This window comes from Hemitrygon akajei, chromosome 13 (genome assembly GCF_048418815.1).
Source record: "Hemitrygon akajei chromosome 13, sHemAka1.3, whole genome shotgun sequence".
NCBI lineage: Eukaryota > Metazoa > Chordata > Chondrichthyes > Myliobatiformes > Dasyatidae > Hemitrygon > Hemitrygon akajei.
In genome coordinates this window covers 40,011,516-40,032,982 of record NC_133136.1, presented here as the reverse complement: position 1 = coordinate 40,032,982, position 21,467 = coordinate 40,011,516, and the positions used below count along the sequence as shown (strand labels likewise).

General features: G+C 37.7%; 1 protein-coding gene across 8 annotated transcripts in view; it reads right to left on the bottom strand.

Moving 5' to 3' along the window:
* Positions 1–21,467, bottom strand: part of ddx4 (DEAD (Asp-Glu-Ala-Asp) box polypeptide 4) — a 74,328-nt gene that overhangs the window by 23,777 nt on the left and 29,084 nt on the right. For 5 of the 8 annotated variants that reach the window (XM_073064443.1, XM_073064449.1, XM_073064446.1 and 2 more), the window contains 8 exons: positions 13,180–13,293; positions 12,259–12,336; positions 11,268–11,327; positions 10,552–10,608; positions 9,541–9,585; positions 4,418–4,560; positions 2,227–2,379; positions 583–737 (listed from right to left, as the gene is read on the bottom strand). In XM_073064443.1, coding sequence (XP_072920544.1) covers positions 583–737; positions 2,227–2,379; positions 4,418–4,560; positions 9,541–9,585; positions 10,552–10,608; positions 11,268–11,327; positions 12,259–12,336; positions 13,180–13,293 — 805 coding nt within the window. Of the gene's footprint in view, positions 1–582; positions 738–2,226; positions 2,380–4,417; positions 4,561–9,540; positions 9,586–10,551; positions 10,609–11,267; positions 11,328–12,063; positions 12,104–12,258; positions 12,337–13,179; positions 13,294–21,467 lie in introns of those variants that run through there. The other 3 variants (XM_073064444.1, XM_073064445.1, XM_073064450.1) reach the window with 3 other exon arrangements.

The window sequence follows — 21,467 nt, the reverse complement described above, 5'->3', positions numbered from 1 at the left end:
TGTCAAATGAGGTAACACTTCATCTGAAAATCTGTCGAGCACCTCCACTCCACCTACCAAAAAAAGGAATTTTCCAGTGGTCAACTATTTTCATTCCTGTCCCTATTCTTGCTCTGACCATGTCAGTCATGATCTGCTATTTTGCCATGAGGCCACTCTCAGGGTGGAGGAACACCAACTTTTATTGTCTGTCTAGGTAACCTTCAACCTGATAAGAACATCAATTTCTCTTCCACCCACCACCCCACTATTCCGAGCTCTGGCCTCTTCTCCTTATCTGCCCCATCACCTCCCCCTTTCCTTCCTCTCATGGTCCACTCTATCTCAGATTCCTTCTCTAGTCCTTTACCCTTCCAATCCACCGAGCTCCACCCATCACCCAATAAGCCTGCCTTCCCCCTCCCCCCACCCCCATTTTATTCTGGCATCTTCCCCCCTTCCTTTCCGGTTCAGAATTAGAGTCACAGCCAGAAGTGTCAACAGTTTATTCATTTCCATGCATGCTGCCTGACCTGCTGAGTTTCTCCAACTTTTTGTGTGTGGTTGTCTCACATGAAGCAGACAGATGCACAATTTACTTACCCATAAGAAAACTTCCTAGCTTCCAGATATATCTGATTGATCAGCTCACGTGTAGGTGCTACAATGACTACTTCCGGTTGCTGAAACTCATGAGATCGACGAGATGCTGCCTTGCCCTTCAGCAGCATTTCTATTATTGGCAATAGGAAAGCAGCCTGTGACAATTATGTGAAAACAAAATAACAGATTGAAAGACATCAAGGGACAACCCTCTGTTACGAACCCCGTAACTGGGTCACTTACCAGCAAAGATAGAGAGGTCCGCTGAAGTCTGATGGTACTATTTTTAAACGTTTTTATTTATAAAGGGGCACAAAAGTAAGGTTAATACAAACATTCAGATAATATACGTCGTCAATACTCAATCTAAAGCGCGGGTATAGTAGTAATCAACAATAAGTAGCTCTATGGTTTGTCTAGGGGTAAAACTATTGTCCGATAGAAATATAAAAGTCTCGCCAGTTCATGAAGGCTTTTAGCCGTTTGAGGGACCGCTGGGTGTTCACGGGTTGGAGAGAGAAAATAAACTTGCCAGCCTTTTGGACTCTAAGCGTTGAATCGGGAACGTGAGTTCCCCGTTGTCAGTTCGGAATCCTTTTCGGGGTTATCATCCACGCGTGTCCAAAGCTAGGGGAACCGAATCACACGTGGCTCCCGAACAGCTTCCCGTCCTCACAGGAGCGATGAGCGATGGTGTCTCCGTCTGGTGCGTCGCTGGAGTACTGCCTCCTACAGTCTCCTTTTTATCATGACTGGCAGATTTGAAAATGTCAATCAAGGTAGGGTGATACAATCCCCACCCCACATTGCCCGAGGGTGTCCATGTCCCTGATAGCTGGCACGTACTATAGAGTTGCAATTCACACAGGTGCCTCTAAGAACAATGGTCAAATCCATTGCATTGTCTCTCATTTCCTGGGTCCAAGACCCGAATTAATAGCGATCTTGTGATTCTCCAGGAGGGGGCTGGTCCCGCACCCTTCGGCCCCTCAGAGCTGTGGTACATTCATAACACCTCCAAACCAGGAGAGGGGAAAAAAGCCTGTGTAATTCTCAACTGCTGGCCATTCGAAAAGCAGGAGCACTTTGAACAGAATATTCAGTAAAATTACAAACTAATAAAATGGCATCAGGTACATGGAAGAGATGATCAAGATGCATGATCAGCTTGCAACTTAAAACCTGTAGTGATTTTTATCTTCTATGTAGTATTGTTAAAGGAGTTGCATTGCAAACTCATCATTGGCTATACAGTTAACATTGTGCACCAGGTTAAAAATGAAGATTTAAATGCTTCGGCTCAGAAGTTACTTATGAAAACATCAGCATACTAAGATTAGCTTCCACTCGTGTGGAAGGGATATAGTGAGTGGTCATTTAAAACTCAATTTGTTAAGGGTGGCGGATCTCCAGAATTTCCCACCCCAAATGGCTGTGAAGGCTAGATCATTAGGTCTTTATAGAGGAAGCAGGTAAGTGTTTGAATGAGCAGGGAAACAAAAGCTATGGGTACCTAGTCTAGTAGAGTCATCAAGCGGGAGGCAAATCAGCTATATGTAGTGCATGGCAGACCATGAAGGGCCAGGTGGTTTGTTCCCATTTTCAGAGATTTGAAAATTTACAATGAACATTAATACTTCTCACCGTTTTCCCAGAGCCTGTCTGAGCACATGCCATCAAATCCCGGCCTGCAAGTACAATTGGAATTCCATACTTCTGAACTGGTGTAGGTTTCAGATATCCAGCCTTGCTAATGTTATTGTTCAATGTTTCGCATAGATGAGCTTCATCAAATGTCTAGGGAGAGAAAATAAACTGCAGTGATTCTATCTGAGTAGCCAACAACTTGATGGCATGAACGTCAATTTCTCTTAACTTTCAATAAATCTCTCAACACCCCCCCCTTTCCCATTCCAGCTCCCCTTTGAACCCTTCTCTTCTCACCTGCCCACCACCTCCCTCTTGTGCCCCCTTCCCCCATGGCCACCATGTACTCCTTCCCTCCCACACCTTAATTCTAGTGTCTTGCCCCTTTCTTTCCACTCCTGATAAAGTGTCTCAGCCTGAAATGACAATTCTTTACGCATCGATGCTGCCTGACCTTCTGAACCCCTTCAGCATTTTGGGGGGGGGGGGGGGGGGGGGGAGGAGGTTATTAATGTTCACTGTACCATTTTAATTGCTACCAATTTCCAACCTCTATGAACAAACCTCTCTATGATAAAAAATATTACACCTTTAAACATGCCAGCAAAATTGAAACCATATTATTTACATGTATTAAAAGCTGCTTTCACATGTAGCACCATATTGTCAAATTTTGAATAACTTTTCAATACATTTCTGGATAGTCTGCCATAAAAGGTCATGGCCTGAATCACATGTAGATACACAATTTAGCACTTGAATCCAGACCAAGCAGGACAGAAGAGATTGATAGGTATCTGAGTAGTCAGGGCATCAAAGATTATGGTGAAAAGGCAGGGGAATGGGACTAAAGGGGAGATTGGATCAGCTCATGATGAAATGGCGGAGCAGACTCGATGGGCCAAATTGCCAACTTCTGCTCCTTTGTCTTATGGTCTAAGAGAGGAGGAAAAGTGATTTGATGGAAGTTGATGACTCTTCTCCACCACCACACCCTACTGCCACTCCCCAAATGGTACACCAATTACCCTGGAGTTGCTCCCTCAACTACAATTCCTCTTATTTCGGCTTACTTTCTGGAGTGATACAAGCTCCATGACAGAGCTCAGGACCAATTATAACAATTGTAAAGAAATGGTTTTTGCTGAAATTTTATGCCTCATTAGCAATAATTATCCAGTTTGGAGAGAAAATCATGTACTATTCTATTAAACTTTAGAATTTAAAAAAAAAGGCATTTTAGTCTAATGTTCAAGTATAGCATTTTTTTTCCGAACGAAGACAAAAACTGTCACTTTGCGTATCAATAACTTCCTCTCCAATAAAACCCAACTTCTGTGAATGTGTTACATCTTATTTGGTGACAGTGTTATTTTATTTTATTTGCTCACATCACTGCAAGGCATGTGATCTATCTACCAAAGTGTCTATTAACCATGACAACAAACCACCTGGACACCAAAGAACAACTTCTTCCATTTTGTTCTATAGCAGCAGAAGTCCAAAGACACAAGTTTAAAGAAATGAATGACACGGATGAAGCCCGTTTACTTTGTGAAATAATAAATTGGTGATGATTTAACTAAATTATCCAAAAACCAAACATTCAGGGTAGTAGTAGTACAATGTAGCAGATCATATAAAAATAGAACAAATCCGAACAGATTTCAGGATTCTAATAACAGGAAAAACATTTGCTCAATTATAATTCATACCTGAAAGAGCTTGAATATACAATATTCAGTTAATCTTATACAATATATTAGTAATGCTCTTTCTCAGCACATGTTAGGAAGGAGTGAAAGGCAATAGCTATTTAGCACATCAGTTTTGTAAGGTGTACAAAATCTTATAAAGATGAGAACAGGATTGAAAATAAAATTTCAAACAGCCTGCCTGCACTTACTGCTGTACTGAAGCATTAAGATATTAGAGATTTAGATCAGAAGATGGTGACACAATTCTACACCTTTCCCCAATTCTTCATCCACCTTGAATAAGCCCAAGGGGAATGGATAAAGTAAATGAAATAGCATGGACATGACATCATGAGATGACATTGTAAAAAAATTCCAACACAAAGATACCAGAGCCCCAATACAACTCAATTGCAAGATCTGAAGCTTCACTGTGCAGTTTTAAAAAAGTTCCACAACTTCAAACAATTCAAAGGAAACTCAATACACACCAGTATAGCAGGTGGGACGTTTATTCCTGAAACATCCACAAGAATCTCATCATATTTATCGAAGTTAATTCCAGTCTGATATTGAGCAAAAATAGTTTTTTCTTCTTCAGGTGGTGCTGGGGGGACATATGTCACTTTGGGACCTTGAAGAAATTTAAGAACAAGAATTTATTAAGTCGAGTCATTTCCTTGTCTTGTCAAAATCCTGAAAAATTAATTTGAGTATCACAAGGGCCGGTGGGGGGGCGCGCAGCGCAGTGGGGAGAGTCAAGGTGGTTTATGACCTGACCTGCAGTGTTCCACAAGATTCAGTGCTGGAACCTTTTCTATTGTAGAAATTTTGTGGGGAAAAAAGTAGGGCTGATAAGTCTGCGGATAACAAAATATTAGCAGAGGTGCAGAAAGTGAGTTAAGTACAGGTGGCCCCCGTTTTTCAAACGTTCGCTTTACGACAGCTCGCTGTTACAAAAGACCTACATTAGTACCTGTTTTCCCTAAACAAAGGATTTTCACTTTTATGAAAATAAGATGCCCACTTTATATGTGTTTACCCCAAGAAAGACTACCATGACTGTGAAGCCTTGTGCGGGCAGTTGTGTGCGCATGCATGTACTTGCCAATTTTTTCCTCTGAATCGATTTTGGCACGCTGTCTTCCCGATTTTGATAAGTGAAACTACACCGTACATACAATATACTTTATATAAGCTGCATCATATCTTTCCTGCTTTTACTATGTGTTCATGTTATTTTAGTTTTATGTGTTATTTGGTTTGATTTGGTAGGTTATTTTTTGGGTCTGGGAACGCTCAGAATTTTTCCCATATAAATTAATTGTAATTGCTTCTTCGCTTTACGCCATTTCAGCTTACAAACGGTTTCATAGGAACGCTCCACCTTCGGATAGCGAAGGAAACCTGTACTCAGTAAGATATGGACCCACTGGAAATGTGGACAGAGAAATAACAGATGGAGTTCAAAACAGACAGGTTTAAAACACTTTGAATGGTCAAATTTAAGTGGAAAATGTACAGTAACAATAGAATAGTTAAGAGCATTGATCGTGGGGTCCAACCTTCTAGGCTCGAACAACAAGGCAACTTATAGCAACAGCATGTTTGACTTTGAATGTGTGGTGTCGAGTATAAACGTCAGAAAGAAAAACAACGCTATTTAAAACTTTGTTCAGGCTACTTTTGCAATATTGTCTGTAATTCTTGTCAGCACATTACAGGAAGGATGTGGAGGCTTTGCAGAGGGTACATGGAGGTTTGCCAGGATGTCATGTGGATTTGAGTGCATTAGCGAGAAGGAGAGGTACCACCAACTTGGATTGTTTTCTCTAGAGTGAGAGAGGCTGAAGGCAACTTGATAGACTCAAAATTATGAGAGAAAGATTGGGGGGGAAAAAGATTATGCTCCAAGTAGGAATGTCCAATACTCAAGGAGTTAACTTTGAAGGGTGAAGTTTAAAAATTTAAATAGTAGTTTTAGTTTTTTTTTAAAAACCATTTTGCATTTTGACAGGTAGAATAACTCCAGGAAAACAAGTCTGCTTTAATGATGTAATGAGAGAGGGATCAGACATATAGATGAGACAAAAGTGGGAGAAGGTTCATTTCGAGCACTGAAATTAGCATGGGGCTGCAGAGCCAAATGGCACAAGTTTGTAAGCATTGCATCCAGCTAAGGCAGAAACCTGTCAGGATACCCACTCAGTGACACATTAAATGAAGCGCAAACTATGGCAAGTATAATATCACATGAGCATTTTGTGCCTTTCAAATTTTCTAAACCTAGTTAAACTCTTGGAAAACAACCACTTCAGGATTTCTGCTTCATAGGTGGAGAAGGGACATTACTAATTCCATAATATACGCCAGCGATATCAAACCCGATTCTGATAACTAAAGTTCAAAGTAAAATTTACGATCCAAGTACATACAACATCACCGCATACAACTGAGATTCTTTCTGCAGGCATACTTAACAAATCTATAGAACAGTAACTAAGCTGTAAACATCAGGAATTGTTAACTGTAAACAAATTGTGCAAATGCAGATGTAAATAAAAAGCAATAAATGAGTTTGTAAGAACATAAGAGTCCTTAAATGACTGTAGCTACTGTATACCCTTTTGTTCAAGAGCCTGATGGTTGAGGGGTAGTAACTATTCTTGAACCTGGTGGCATGAACCCAGAGACACTTCTAGCTGATGGCAGCTGCAATAAAAGAACATGGCCTGGGTGGTGAGGATCTTTGATGATGGATGCTGCTTTTCTATGGCAATGTTTCATGCAGATGTACTCAAGTGATTGGGAGGGTTTACCATGATGTACTGGGCCAAGTCCACTAGGATTTTCCACTCAAAGGCATTGGTGTTCCCATACCAGCCAGCCAGTCAAGCTCACTTTCCACCGCACATCTATAGAAATTAGCCAAGGTTTTTGATGACATGCCGAATCTCCAGTCTCCTAAGGAAGTAGAGATGCTGTCATGCTTGCTTTGCAATTAGATTTATGTGATAGGTCCAGGAGTTTCTCTGAGATAGCGACACCCAGGAAAATAAAGATACTGACCTCTGATTCTCCAATGATTACTGGTTCCCAGTTCTCTGGTTTCCCTCTCCTGGTCTACTATCAGTTCCTTGGTCTCACTGACATTAAATGAGAGGTGGTTGTTACTACACCGCTCAGCCAAGTTTTCAATTCCCTTCTGTATGCTGATCCATCACTTACAGCTCACAACAGTAGTGTCATCAGCAAACTTGTAAATGGCATCGGAACTGTACTTAGCCACACAGTCATAGGTGTTAAGTGAGTAGACCAGGGGGCTAAGTACACATTGCTGTGGTGCTCTTGTGCTGATGGAGATTGTGGAGGAGATGCTTTTGTCAATCCAAACTGAGTCTACAAGTGAAGAAATCCAGGATCCAACTGCACAAGGAGGTATTGAGGCCCAGGTCTCGGAGCTTATTGATTAGTTTTGAGAGGGTGATGGGGTTAAATGCCGAGCTGAAATCAATAAAGAGCATCCTGATGTATGCATCTTTGCTGTCCAGATGTTCCAGGGTTGTGTGAAGAGCCAACAAGATATAATCTGCTGTAGACCTGTTGCTTTAGTAGGCAAATTAGAGCAAATCCAAGACACTATTCAGACAGGAGCTGATGTGCTTCAACACCAACCTCTCAAAACACTTCATCACTGTGGATGCAAGTGCCACTGGGCAACAGTCATTCAGATAGGTCATCATGCTCTTCTTGGGCACTGGTATGATTGAAGCCTGCCTAAAGCAGGTGGGTACCACACACTGCTGGAGCAAGAGGTTAAAGATATTTGTGAACACACCAGCCAGTTAGTCAGCAAAGGTCTTCTGTCATCAGCCAGGTACTCAGTCTGGACCAGATGCTTTACTTGGATTCACTCCTGAAAGCAGCCCACACATCATCTTCAGATACTGAGACCAAAGGACCACTAGACATGGTTCCTCCCTGCTCTGGTGGTCAAAGTGAGCAGAGGAGCTCTACTATACCCCCTGCTGTAAGACTGAGCTTTGTAGGTTATGGCATTCAAACCCTGCCACAGCTGTCGAGCATCCCTCACTGATTCCAGTCTAGTCTGGAATCTCCACTTTGCCTGAGAAATGGCTTTCCGGAGATCATACCTGCACCTTTTATAGCATTCCTGATTGCCAGAATTGAATGCCTCTAATCTGGCTCTCAGAAGATTCCAGATTTCATCATTCATCCAGGGCTTCTGAATGGGGAAAAATGACTCTGTGGGGACTTGTTCATCCACAGCTGTTTTAACAACTCTGCTGTAGCTATTTAGGTCCTCAAATGAGTTCTTGAACACAGCCCAGTCTACTGACTTCAGGCAATTTTGTAGCCATTGCTCAGCCTCTCACAACCACCTCTTGGTTGTCTTAAGGTCTGGATCCCTGCTGTTTAGACTGTCTGTATGCAGGTAGCAGTACAACCAAATGATCTGACCTGCCAAAATACAGTCACAGGAAGGAACATAGTGTAGCAGTGGTCCGGTGCATTGGGACTTCTGGTGTAAAAGACTGATATACGATTTTTTAAAATAAATAATCAGGGCCAGGAGCAAGCTCAAAAGGGTAAACCTATGGAAACAGTCTTTGGATGCTCAAAGAAATAATTTTCTAATATTATACAACTTTCAATTTCTAGACTATTTTTTTCCCCCAATTACAAGAGATAAAAATAAACTACTTAAACATTCGGCTAGTTAGACAACTCCACATTTGTTTACAAATATGAACATACTTCATAATAACCAAGTTATGTTAACAAAAGTAGATAAAAGCATTTTTATGTTAAACACTTTAGTGATGCGGTTACATATGAAATGCTAGAATACACTTCGGATTAATAAAACAAAAGCAAGAGAACTAATAAATTCATGCAAGGGAAACAACCACAAATTCTGTCCAATTGAACAAAACCTATAGAACAAAAATGCAAAATGAACTACTAGAAAGACGGATGTGGAAGCCATAGAAAGGGTGCAGAGGAGATTTACAAGGATGTTGCCTGGTTTGGGGGGATCATGCCTTATGAGAATAGGTTGAGTGAATTCAGCCTTTTCTCCTTGGAGCAATGGAGGATGAGAGGTGACCTGATAGAGGGGTATAAGATGATGAGAGGCATTGATCGTGTGGATAGTCAGAGGCTTTTCCCCAGGGCTGAAATGGTTGCCACAAGAGGACACAGGTTTAAGGTGCTGGGAAGCAGGTACAGAGATGTCACGGCTAAGTTTTTTTACTCAGTGAGTGCGTGGAACGGGCTGCCGGCAATGGTGGTGGAGGCGGATATGATAGGGTCTTCTAGGAGACTTGTAGATAGGTACATGGAGCTTAGTAAAATAGAGGGCTATAGGTAAGCCTAGTAATTTCTAAGGTAGGGACATGCTCGGAACAACTTTGTCGGCTGAAATGCCTGTACTGTGCTGTAGGTTTTCTATGTTTCTAAAGTTTAATTCATGATCTTTCATCAGAATGGTTCTGCGAAAACTCTCAAACTTCTTTCCCTTCCCATGATCACTACCCATCCTGTTGAGCATTTTCAGCATATTGTTTGCAATTTCAATATCAAGTATTACCTTGGTTTAGACTGTCACCACCAGCACTGTCAGAATTCCATTGACCTGATGTAAACACAATTTATTTTAGAAAACAAAAACCGCTGATTTTGGAATCCGGAACAAAACAAAACTGAACACTCGAAGAACTCGACTGATCAAGTATCTATGGAGGCAAAAGCTGACTCAGGGTCTTGACCCAAAAATCTGAGTCACACTTTTTGTCTCCACAGATATTGCTTGGCCCAGAGTTCCTCGAGGATTTCTTCTTTTCAAATATCATTTATATTAATTACATTCAATTAGATTTTCCCTGGTCTAGGTTTGGAGACTGGTGCCAACCACAAGCATATTTAAACTATAAAAAGATCAGCTCATGGTGGCTTTTCTTTAATTGACAACTAAATACACAAACACCAGCAAGTAACAAAATGAAGGTGATGGGGAGGCTTGAATCTAATATATACCCAATATTACAGTCAATTAAATTTTCCAGCCACAGATCACATCAATTGTATTATGTAAGCAAGGAACAGTGGGCAACTAATTTTTTTTTTTTTAAGATTGAATAGGATACATTCACAAAAGCAAAGGCACAAGCTGAAAACTCGCATTAAGGTAGTCTTCACTTCTAGTTTTGAGAAGTGGTGCAAACTACAAAAAAAACAACTGGCTGTGTCATCAGATGTGAGCAAATTGTTTTCTCAAAAAAAATGGTTTTGAGAAAAATACTTCAGAATTCAGGATTTTTCCAGTGATCAAATAAAAGCAGGCAATTATTTGAATGGAAATAAAATGTACAAAGTTAGGCAAAGGCACAATCAATGAATTTTAAACTATTCCCAGAGCTGCTTAAATTTTTTTTTAAAATAACCAACAGCATGACAGCAAATTAAGTTCAAGGACAAGTACAGGGAGTTAGAATACAGATGGGCAACAATCACTGAACACAAAGGACCTATTCCAATGTTTATGTAATAAAACCTCCAATTTACTGGAATATAGAAATTATGTAAAAATAACCAAACTCACCTCCCAATGTAGAATTAGATCCAGACAAAGGAACTTCATTTCTACCTCTGTAACCACCTGCAAATTATGTTTAAAAGAAATTACAACTGAAGAATTAGAATAAATAATTTCTAATGAAAAGATCAAGGTTGAAATGAACAAGATTGCAATATTAACAACCCACAGATGTCTACTAAAGGTCAAAACAATTATATACAGCAAGGTAGCAGAGTACACAGGGAATCATGTAACCCCAAATCAGTGATTTTAGTGGGGTTCTGCAGTTCAAAAAAATGTCAATTCAGGTTATAGTACAATTTGAAAGTTAGTTTCCAAATACTTGGCCAAAATAGAATTCTACAAATGATACAGGTACTTCTGCAGCACCAATGTCAGTCATTGTCAATTCCTCCCCCCTTTCAATACTTCCTTCTAATCCAAGAAGGTTAAATGTAATACTTTGCTCCATGAGTAAAAAGATATATCAGCATCGAGCAGGAAGAAAATATGGAACTCCAGCCAAGCAGAGTTAATACCCACCACCTATCATGACAAGGAGGAAGTAAGGAAAATGGAAAAACAGACAAGTTACTGTAATTTAGCGTACATGTATTACACAGAATCATCATTACCCTGGGAGATAACTGCTCATCTACTTAACAAATAAAAGATGGTGGTCAGAAGGGGAAGAAATTTGCTAAATAGCATGGTTTATTGCAAGATAAACAATTACTCGCCTCTCGATACAGCAGAACTAAATCCAGCTTTTCCACGACTGAAACGAAATTCACTATCACCTGCAAATGATTTAAGATGCAAGTACATTAAATATTAACAAACCTGATGTGGCTGCAAGTTAAAGCAGTGTTAAAAGACAAAATAAATACAAGATTTCTCTCCACACACCCCAGAGCTTCAGTAATGATTACCAACTTGACTCAGTGTCAGAAGCTTAGGAAAGGCTTAGGAAATCCCTCAACTGATTGCTTCACACTGTGCCCACATACTCCCGGCACCACCTAATTTACTCCAGTCAGAATATGCAACTTTGGCAAATAGCAACAGTTCTTTCCTATCAAAGGGTTAATTAATCTGATTGCTGTGAAAAGACTCAACATGACAGCAATGCTCTTGAGATAATGCAAATAAATCAAGCAAATCCAGCTGTAATTGAGGCACACCTATGAACACTAATAGTATTAAAATGGAATTGGAAGAATGACAGGTGTTTTACAATAGGAAGGGTATAGACCACACTTTGATACTACTACTTCAGACATTTTGCACTAAGAGGATGACCTCCTTTAATGAATAAATAGGATAGGACTCAAATAATAATTGTGCAAGTATCACCAATTTAGCTAGCCAGCCTTTTCTTGATCACATTAGCCAAAATATTTCTGTCATATTCATGCACGCTATTCCTATTCTTCAGGTAAAGTACACTGTAATTGCTAAATGAAAAAAATCTACAGAATTCCTTCAATGTTGCTTGTTGAATGTCCACAAAGATCAGCAAATAAAATATCCTACTTTTGTTTTTCTGTCCAATAACCATTGTTAAAACTCTGGACTAGGCACAAATGACACTTGCAGAATGTATGGTCACTTCTTAGTAGCTTCAATTAAGTAACAGTACACGATTAATATGCTACAACCAGTTTACCCTATTAATCATTATCAATTTTTGGATTATATACAGTAAACAAAAGCTTTTAATATGCTCACCTGACTGAATACCAATTTCTGCTCTTGCACGAGAAATACCTCTACTGAGAGCACCACCTCTGCCAATAGATCTTATTTCTACAACAACAACAAAATATTCTGGCTTAATAGACCAGGTCACAAATTCTGTTTAGTTTGGTTCTGAACTATTTTAATTACATAAAAGCAGCAAGGGCCCAATGGGCATGGAGAGAAATAAAACAAGAGTGCCAGAAACCTCTCCAACTTGGCATGTTGGTTTCTGTGAATACAGTTTAGAAAAATAAATCTTAAGCTACTCCAGCAGCTGCCTCAAACTCAAAGGAGAATCAAGGAATCTAGTACAAGCAAGTTATACTCCCTTAGCACCGCGCCCTCCCCACCCACATCACACACCATCATAATTTGGAACTATAACACCAGCATTGCACTGTAGTGTTTAAACCCTGGAATTCCCATCAGTATAAAAGGATGAAGGACTGCAGTCATGGAAGGAAGTAGCTCACCACCACGTTCTCCAAGGCAGGTAGGATCCCAATAATCAATGAAATAGCCAAGGCAAACTATCACACGTAAAAGCAAGTAAATCTGAATCAAGAGCAAGCTTTGCAAATACTATTTAATACAAATTACTATTTTAAGGGTTAGCAGACAATAAGCCAAATCCTTCACTTTAAACACAAAAGTCACATGCATTTCAAGTCAACTGCACATCAGTTTTATATATCACAGTCCAATAATTATTGTTGTAAAAGCTATTCCTCGTGTCTATCCAGGTCATCTAAAGATTTAATATAAGAGGTCATCAAAAATAGTCTTTAATATACTCTCATTTTTCTCCTCCTCAACAACCATCCTGTTCTGTTCACCCCTAATGTGGCTTCAACATCTGTTAAAATTTATGACAGCAAGACTACAAAAGTGGTTATCATTAAATCTTACCATTCTGTACATTCATTCTTGGAAGTACACTAGAACCACCTCTGCCAAACCCATATCTTCTCTGAGCCTGTATATTAAACTCATTTTCATTTGAAGTTACATCTTTTGAAAAGCCTGTAATGTTAAAACAAGGATTAATATCTGAATTGGAAGGAAAACATTATCTCAAAAGTTATCAAAACTAAAGTTATATGTTTATACACTTAACTCATTATTTGTGCTAGGATGAAGTACAGGTGGCCCCCCCGTTTTTCGAACATTCGCTTTACGTCAACTCGCTGTTACGAAACACTTATATTGGTACCAATTTTCGCTAACTAGAGGATTTTGGCTTTTACGAAAAAAAAGATGCCCTTTATACGTGTGTCTACCCCGAGAAAGACTACAATGACCGTGAAGCCTTGTGCGGGCAGTTGTTTGCACATGTGTGTACGTGCGTACGCATGCATGTACGTGCCAATTTTTTTCCCTCCAAATCGATTTTGGCTCGCTGTCTTCCCGAGTTTGATAAGTGAGGGGGTCTCAAGATGGCACTTATGGAGTGAAGCGGTTTTAGGCTTTGCTCCAAACCTTTTACTCTTTTTTAACCTACAAACACCCCCTAATTGATCTTTTTATACCTATTCTAAAGGGGTTTAAACATATGAAATTTTTTTTAACTGTTAGAATCACTTTCAACTCGCTGAAATGTCTAAAGCAAAGGAATCGAAACAGACGAAAGAACCGGTAACTTTAGAAGCAATTGCGAATCTTATGGACGACTGACTTGGAAAACTGGAGAGTAAATTAACCGCAAAGCTTTCTACGTTTGATGAAATTTTAAAGTCATTTGATGTAAAACTTCAAGCACTTACACTGGAATCACAAAAACAACAAGCAAGTATTTTAGTTCTTGAAGAAGCCGCTCGCCAGAGAGATCGTATAATTGAAACTTTGCAACAACAGCAAACTTCGACTTCTCAACAGATGGATCGTTATAAATCTAAAATCACTGATCTTGAAAACCGCTCTCAAAGACAAAATCTTCGGCTAATTGGGATTCCAGAAAAATTTGAGAATGGTGATCTTACTGTTTTCTTTTCCAAATTTTTAATGGATGTCTTTGGCTCAGAAGTACTGGATTCCCCTCTAATAATCGACCGTGCACATCGCATTTCTCGGTTTCATTCAGATTCAAGTTTGAAACCACGACATTATTCTCCGGATCCATTACCCTCATACCAAAAAACGTTTGATTCGGGCTGCACGGAAAAAGGGTATGATCTGCTTTCAAGATTTTAAATTCCGTATTCTGGAAGATTACAGTCCCGAAGTCTTAAGGGCAAGAATGGCTTTTAAATCGGTTATGTCGGAAGTTCATCAGAAAGGCTACAAGCAAGCGCTGTTATTTCCAGCTCATCTGAGAGTTTCTCTCGAAGATGGAATTTATCAGCTGTTCAAATCTCCAGCGGATGCTCAAAGATTTCTGGAAGAATAACATTTTACCGGGTTGACTAATGTAATAATTAGTCTATAGATTTGGATCTTTTATAAAATGATGTTTTTTTTTTTTACTATGTATGGCTTACATGTATTTTTTATACATGGTAAAAGTTTGTTTTTGGTTTATTCTGAGTTTGTTATTTTTTCATATTATTAATCTGTTAGTTTTGATAGTAATGTGGCGACCCAATTACTAGCACACTCGAACCGGCTGACAATTAGCCAGCGTGCAGGCACAAAGGCTAGGTCCGGAACAAAGGCAGAAAGTCTGAGGGGGTTTCAGTTATGTGCCTCTCGAGGCATCCGGCGGGGGAGCGAGAGTTTAAAGCAAGACTGTTAAGTTGGAATAAACCTTATCCTTGACTGCAGTTTACCGACTCCGTGTCGTTATTTTAGCGCTGCGTGTAGCACACCGCTACAGTAATTTACTAGGATTTTCTTCTAAGTTCGTATATACTTTTTTATATTTTTAACATTTAGATATTAAGATATTTTTAAAATAAAATGTCGTTTCTTCTTCCCGAAAGGCTTTAGTGCTTGGAACGTCACATCCGTTTTGATGTGTTTGAATAAGTTTTAAACTTTCTTTTAAAACACTAATTCAGTATTATTCATCTATGGGTTTTATCACTTTAATTTTTATCTTTAAAAGTCCTTTTGTTTTATATAGATAATACTAACTTTATATTTTAATTTTTGTCATACCAACCCTTTCTTATAATATGGGTGGTTTGTATCTTTTATTCAACTTTTTTTTTGTTTGAGTTGCCGTCTTGAGACATGGGGGTAATTTTAGAGATTGCTTGCTTGCCTGCCTCTTTTTGGCTTTTTTCCTGAGGTTTTGAGGGTGGAAGGAGGGGGATTTTTCTTTTTTCTTTTCTTTTTGCTTGCTTTATGCTTAGTTTTACTTCATGGGCTCATATGAAACTACAAAAATGGTTGCAGTGTCGTGACTTCCGGTTCCTCTTTGAACTTACTTCCCTCTTCCGGATTCATGAGTTCATCTTCTCTTTAACCTTATGTGTTAATTGTAATAAATAGTCAATATGGATAGGGTTATTAATTTTGTTTCTTGGAATACTAATGGTTTAAATCATCCAATTAAATGGAAAAAAATATTCAAAGTATTCCTATAGAATGAATGCTAATGTTATCTTTGTACAAGAGACTCACGTAAGGAAGGTGGATAGTCAACGCTTTTTTTAGGTTTTGGAAAGGCCAACAATATCACTCGAATTCTCAAGCCAAAGTAAGAGGCGTTTCCATTTTTATAGATTCTTCAACCTCCTTTATACTTCATGAAACAATTTCAGACCCACAAGGTAGATTTTTGATTATTACTGGTTTACTTTTTAATCAAAAAGTTGTTTTAGTTAATGTTTATGCTCCAAATACTGATTGTCCTGAATTTTTTAAGTGTCTATTTACATCCTTTCCTAATTTGAATCAGTACAGACTGATAATGGGTGGGGATTTTAACTGTTGTTTAAACCCTTCGATGGATAGATCTAAGCCCATACAAGTTCTTCCAAATAATTCGGCCTCTTATCAATTCCTTTATGACTGATTCAGCAATTTGCGAAATTTGGTGTTTTCTACACCCCAATGACAAAGAGTTTTCATACTTTTCTCAAGTTTATCATAATTATTCAAGAATTGATTACTTTTTCATTGATCAATGTTTACTTACAAATGTTATCGATTGTAAATATGACTATTACCATTTCTGATCACGCACCTTTGAAGTTATCTATTAAGATAATGGATTCATCTATTAATGCTAAATCCTGGAGGTTCAACTATTTTATTGCAGGACTTAGACTTTGTTAATTTTATTAAACAACAAATTGAATTGTTTTTCTCAACAAATTCTACAGCAGAGATCTCTAGTGGAATTTTATGGGACACTTTTAAAGCATTTATTCGTGGACAGATTATTTCATATTCTGCTGGAGTTAGGAAACGAACTAATTCTAAAATACTAACATTAGTTGATAAAAATCAAAGCAATTGATAAGATTTATTCAGTGACCCCCAGCAAAGAACTTTATAAAGAAAGAGTGGAACTTCAAATGGAGCATAGTTTGTTATTATCCTCTTCGATTGAAAATCAGTTAATTAAGTCTAGAACCCAGTTTTATGTATATGGAGATAAGTCTGGTAAATTATTGGCTAATCAATTGAAAACTGCTTCGGTTAAACGACAGATTACTAGGATTCGTAAACAAGATGGCACTCTGACGATCGACCATAAAGAGATAAATAAAGCCTTTCAAGATTTTTATAATTCCTTATATCAATCAGAATTTGCTAAGGATTCTTCTATAATAGATGAATTTTTAAGGAAATTGAATATTCCAAAATTAACAGTAGAGGATAGTGTATTCTTAGATACACCTATCACGGAAATTGAAATAAAAAAGGCTATTTTTTCAATGAATTCCGGTAAAGCTTCTGGTCCAGATGGTTACTCTGCAGAATTTTTAAAATCTTTTTCCTCTATACTTTCTCCTTGGCTTTGTAAAATTTTTAAAGATGCGTTAATTATAGGCAAATTGCCACAATCTTTTTATGAAGCTTCTATTTCTTTAATTCTTAAAAAAGATAAAAACCCTATTGAATGTGCATCCTAACGGCCTATATCCTTGTTGAATACGGATTTTAAGATTTTTAGTAAAATTTTGGCTACTAGATTAGAAAATATATTACCTCGAATCATTTCTGAAGATCAGACTGGATTTATTAAAAAACGCTATTCATCTTTTAACATTAGAAAATTAATTAATATTATCTATACTCCTTCATCCAAAATACCAGAATGTGTCATTTCTTTAGATGCCGAAAAAGCATTTGATAGAGTTGAATGGCCATATTTATTTAATACGATGCAGCATTTTAATTTTAGTTCAAAATTTATATCATGGATTAAATTAATATACTATAAACCCTTGGCTTCCGTTTTTACCAATAATCAAACGTCTCCTTTTTTTCAGTTATTCCGTGGTACAAGGCAAGGATGTCCTTTAAGTCCTTTACTATTTGACATTGCTTTGGAACCTTTGGCTATAGCCATTCGTGAATCACCTAATATTTTAGGTATTACTCGTGGGGAGGGGACGTATAAGTTATCATTGTATGCTGATGATTTGTTACTATACATATCCGACCCTGAAAGATCCATTCCTGCTATCTTGTCCTTGCTGGCTCAGTTTAGTAACTTTTCTGGTTATAAATTGAATTTTAATAAGAGTGAATTGTTTCCATTAAATATGCAAGTTCCAATTTATAAACATTTACCATTTAAAGTTGTTACAGATTATTTTACTTATTTAGGTATTAAAATTACTAAAAAAAAATAAAGATTTATTTAAAGTTAACTTTTTACCCTTAATTGACCAAATTAAGCAACTTGCTATCAGGTGGGCTCCGCTATCTTTGTCATTGGTTGGTAGAATTAATGCTATTAAGATGATGGTATTACCCAAATTCTTATATTTATTTCAAGCATTACCAATTTTTATTCCTAAATCTTTTTTTGATATTATTGACTCCAAAATATCTTCTTATCTGTGGCAGAATAAAAATCCTAGACTAGGTAAAAAATATTTACAGAAGCCCAAGAACGAGGGCGGTTTGGCTTTGCCAAACTTGAGATTTTACTATTGGGCAGTTAATATACGATATTTAATATTTTGGACACAAGAATTGACTGCAGCTGCTTGCCCACAATGGGTAAATTTGGAATGTAAATCTGTACAAGACTTCTCATTGTTTTCAATCTTAGGATTTTCACTTCCTTTTTCTTTATCTACCGTAGATTCCGGATTATAAGCCGCTACTTTTTTCCCACATTTTGAACAGCTTTGAACTCTGCGGCCTATAATCCAGAGCGGCTAATACATGGTTTTTTTTCATGCCGCCTCGTAAACATTTTGCCTCGTAACAGTAGACCAATAAAATTGATGAGTAGTTCACAGAGGTCCAATGAAATTGTACGATAAATCAAGCGCACTTTCACAATTAAATTATTGTAAATCAGTCATTTGTACTCACCCTCATCAACATGGAAAATACTCAAAGAAAAGCAAGACCCGAGCGCGTCAGACCCGATTAGACCCGATCGCGTTACGCAAGCGCGTCAGACCCGATTGGACCCGATCGCGTTGCGCAAGCGCGTCAGACCCGATTGGATCCGATCGCGTTGCGCAAGCGCGTCAGACCCGATTGGACCCGATCGCATTGCGCAAGCGCGTCAGACCCGATTAGACCCGAGCGAAAACGCTGCTTTTAAGTTAAAGTCGATCAATAACTTTTCCTGGTAGGCTGCAGTATATATATTTTTACCAGTCGCTAGGAGATATTGGAATGTTGTTCGTGCTGTTCAGTAAAAAAGTATATGCAACGTAATTTGTGTTACCGATACGTATGTATATTTAAAAGTAGCGGTGCGGCCTTTACAATTAAAAAATTGATTTTATTTCTAAAATTAGAGCCTGCGGCTTTTAATCAGGTGCGCTCTGTAGTCCGGAATCTACGGTAATTTGAATAAACAAATAACTAATCCTATAGTCAAATATACATTGCGAATTTGGTTTCAATTTCGTAAATTTTTTGGTTTGAATATGTTTATCATGCCCTATAATATCTAACTATTCTTTTCGGCCCTCTCTTATGGATCAAGCTTTTCTTTTATGGAAAACAAGAGGTATAACATGTTTTTGTGATGTTTTTGGATGATAGCGTTATGTCCTTTGAACAGCTATCTAATAAATATGGTTTACCTAAAACCCTTTTTTTTTATAGATACTTGCAAGTTAGAAATTTTTTGTACAACGAGTTACAGTCCTTTCCGAAACTATGTCCATTGGACAGTACGGAAAGAATTTTAGCTCTGAACCCTTGTCAAAAGGGTTTAGTAGCTGTTATTTATAATATGATCATGAAAAATACAGCCAGAAATATCAGAAAAAATTGAGAAAGAATGGGAAGAACTTCATTGTCTTATATCCACTGAGCAGTGGGAGAAAATTTTTACTATTAGTCAATTCATCCTCTATTTGTGCTAAACATACCCTAATACAATTTAAGGTTGTACATAGAGCTCATATGTCTAAGGATAAACTTGCTCGCTTTTACTCTCATGTTAATCCAACCTGTGACAGATGTCACTCTGATGTTGCTTCATTGACCCATATGTTTTGGTCTTGCTCTTGTTTGCAAAACTACTGGAAAGATATTTTCAGTATTATTTCAAGAGTTTTGAATATCAATCTCCAACCACATCCTTTTACTGCAATTTTTGGTTTACCAATGGTGGATAATAGTCGTTTATCCTCTTCATCTCGACGAATGATTGCATTTGTTACATTAATGGCTAGAAGATCTATTTTATTAAATTGGAAAGAAATTAATCCCCCAACTATATTTCAGTGGTTTTCTCAAACTATCTCGTTTGAGCTTAGAAAAAATTAGAAGTGTGGTTTTTGATCCTTCAGTTAAATTTGAAGAAACTTGGAGACCATTTATTCAACATTTTCATATGAGTTAAATTGTCTTTTCCTAAACCTCACTTTGATTATCCTTAATTATTTGGATGGAGGTTCGGAGTTATTGGCACTACTCTATGTATTTAACATTATGCAATGGCCCATGTTGGTTAGTGTTTTTCCCCCCTCTTTTTTGGGGTTTCTCTTTTTTTTTCTTTTTGTCTCTTTTGTTCATAAATACCATGAGTTTGGGAGGCTATATATATTATTATATATTTGAATGTCTACTTAAAATATGAATTATGTACTCTCAAACACTTTGTATTCATGTTTCATTTATGTTTGTTTAAAAAATTAATAAGATTTAAAAAGAGTTTGATAAGTGAAACTACACCGTACCTACAATATTTCTACTTTATATAGGGTGTATATTTATCATACCATTCCTGCTTTTACTATATGTTAGTGTTATTTTAGGTTATGTTTTATTTGCTTTGATTTGGTAGGTTTTTTTTGGGTCTGGGAACGCTCAAAAATTTTTCCCATATAAATTAATGGTAATTGCTTCTTCGATTTACGACATTTCGGATTACAAACGGTTTCATAGGAACGCTCTACCTTTGGATTGCTGGGGAAACCTGTACTCTCATACTCCACTATGTTAAAACAATAAAGACAGCTGAAATAAGGCAACTGTAGCAATGAAAACATTGAAAGTATGATCCCCCTTCAGATTATCCAATATCTCAGTATTATTTGTTTAGGACTCAAAAGTTCAACACTGTAATCAAGTCCAACTCTCAGTGTAATCTGCTGTCTTGTCCATGAAAGTGATCTCCCTCAATTTTTGATCCATTTTTAATTTCCCAAATTTACTTTTGTTACAAGGTTCCCAAGGTACCGAAAAATCTTATCACTAAAGGTTACATCTTGTATCCGAGAGGTCTCCAAGAAGTTATTACAAAGTGCTCTGAAAGTCTAAAGGAATTTCCTATCCAATAAATCTAGTTTGCTCACTATTAGTTTCTCTTACAAATTTTGTTCTGATGCACTCATTTGAATAAATAGGGATCTAAAATTACTTATTTCATCAAATGATTGCTCTCAATGCAAAATACTGGGGGTGGTGGAGGGAGGAGTGCCACCTCCTGAACTAAACATGTGGCACCTCCTCAAATAAGCATGAAACTATTATCACCAAAACCACTCCCAGCCCTGGTTTCTCCCCCCCCCCCCCCCCCATATATACAAAGGAGTCCATACTTCAAAATAAAATTCACTGGAATAAAGGGATAATTATATCTTTTTTTAAAAAAAAGA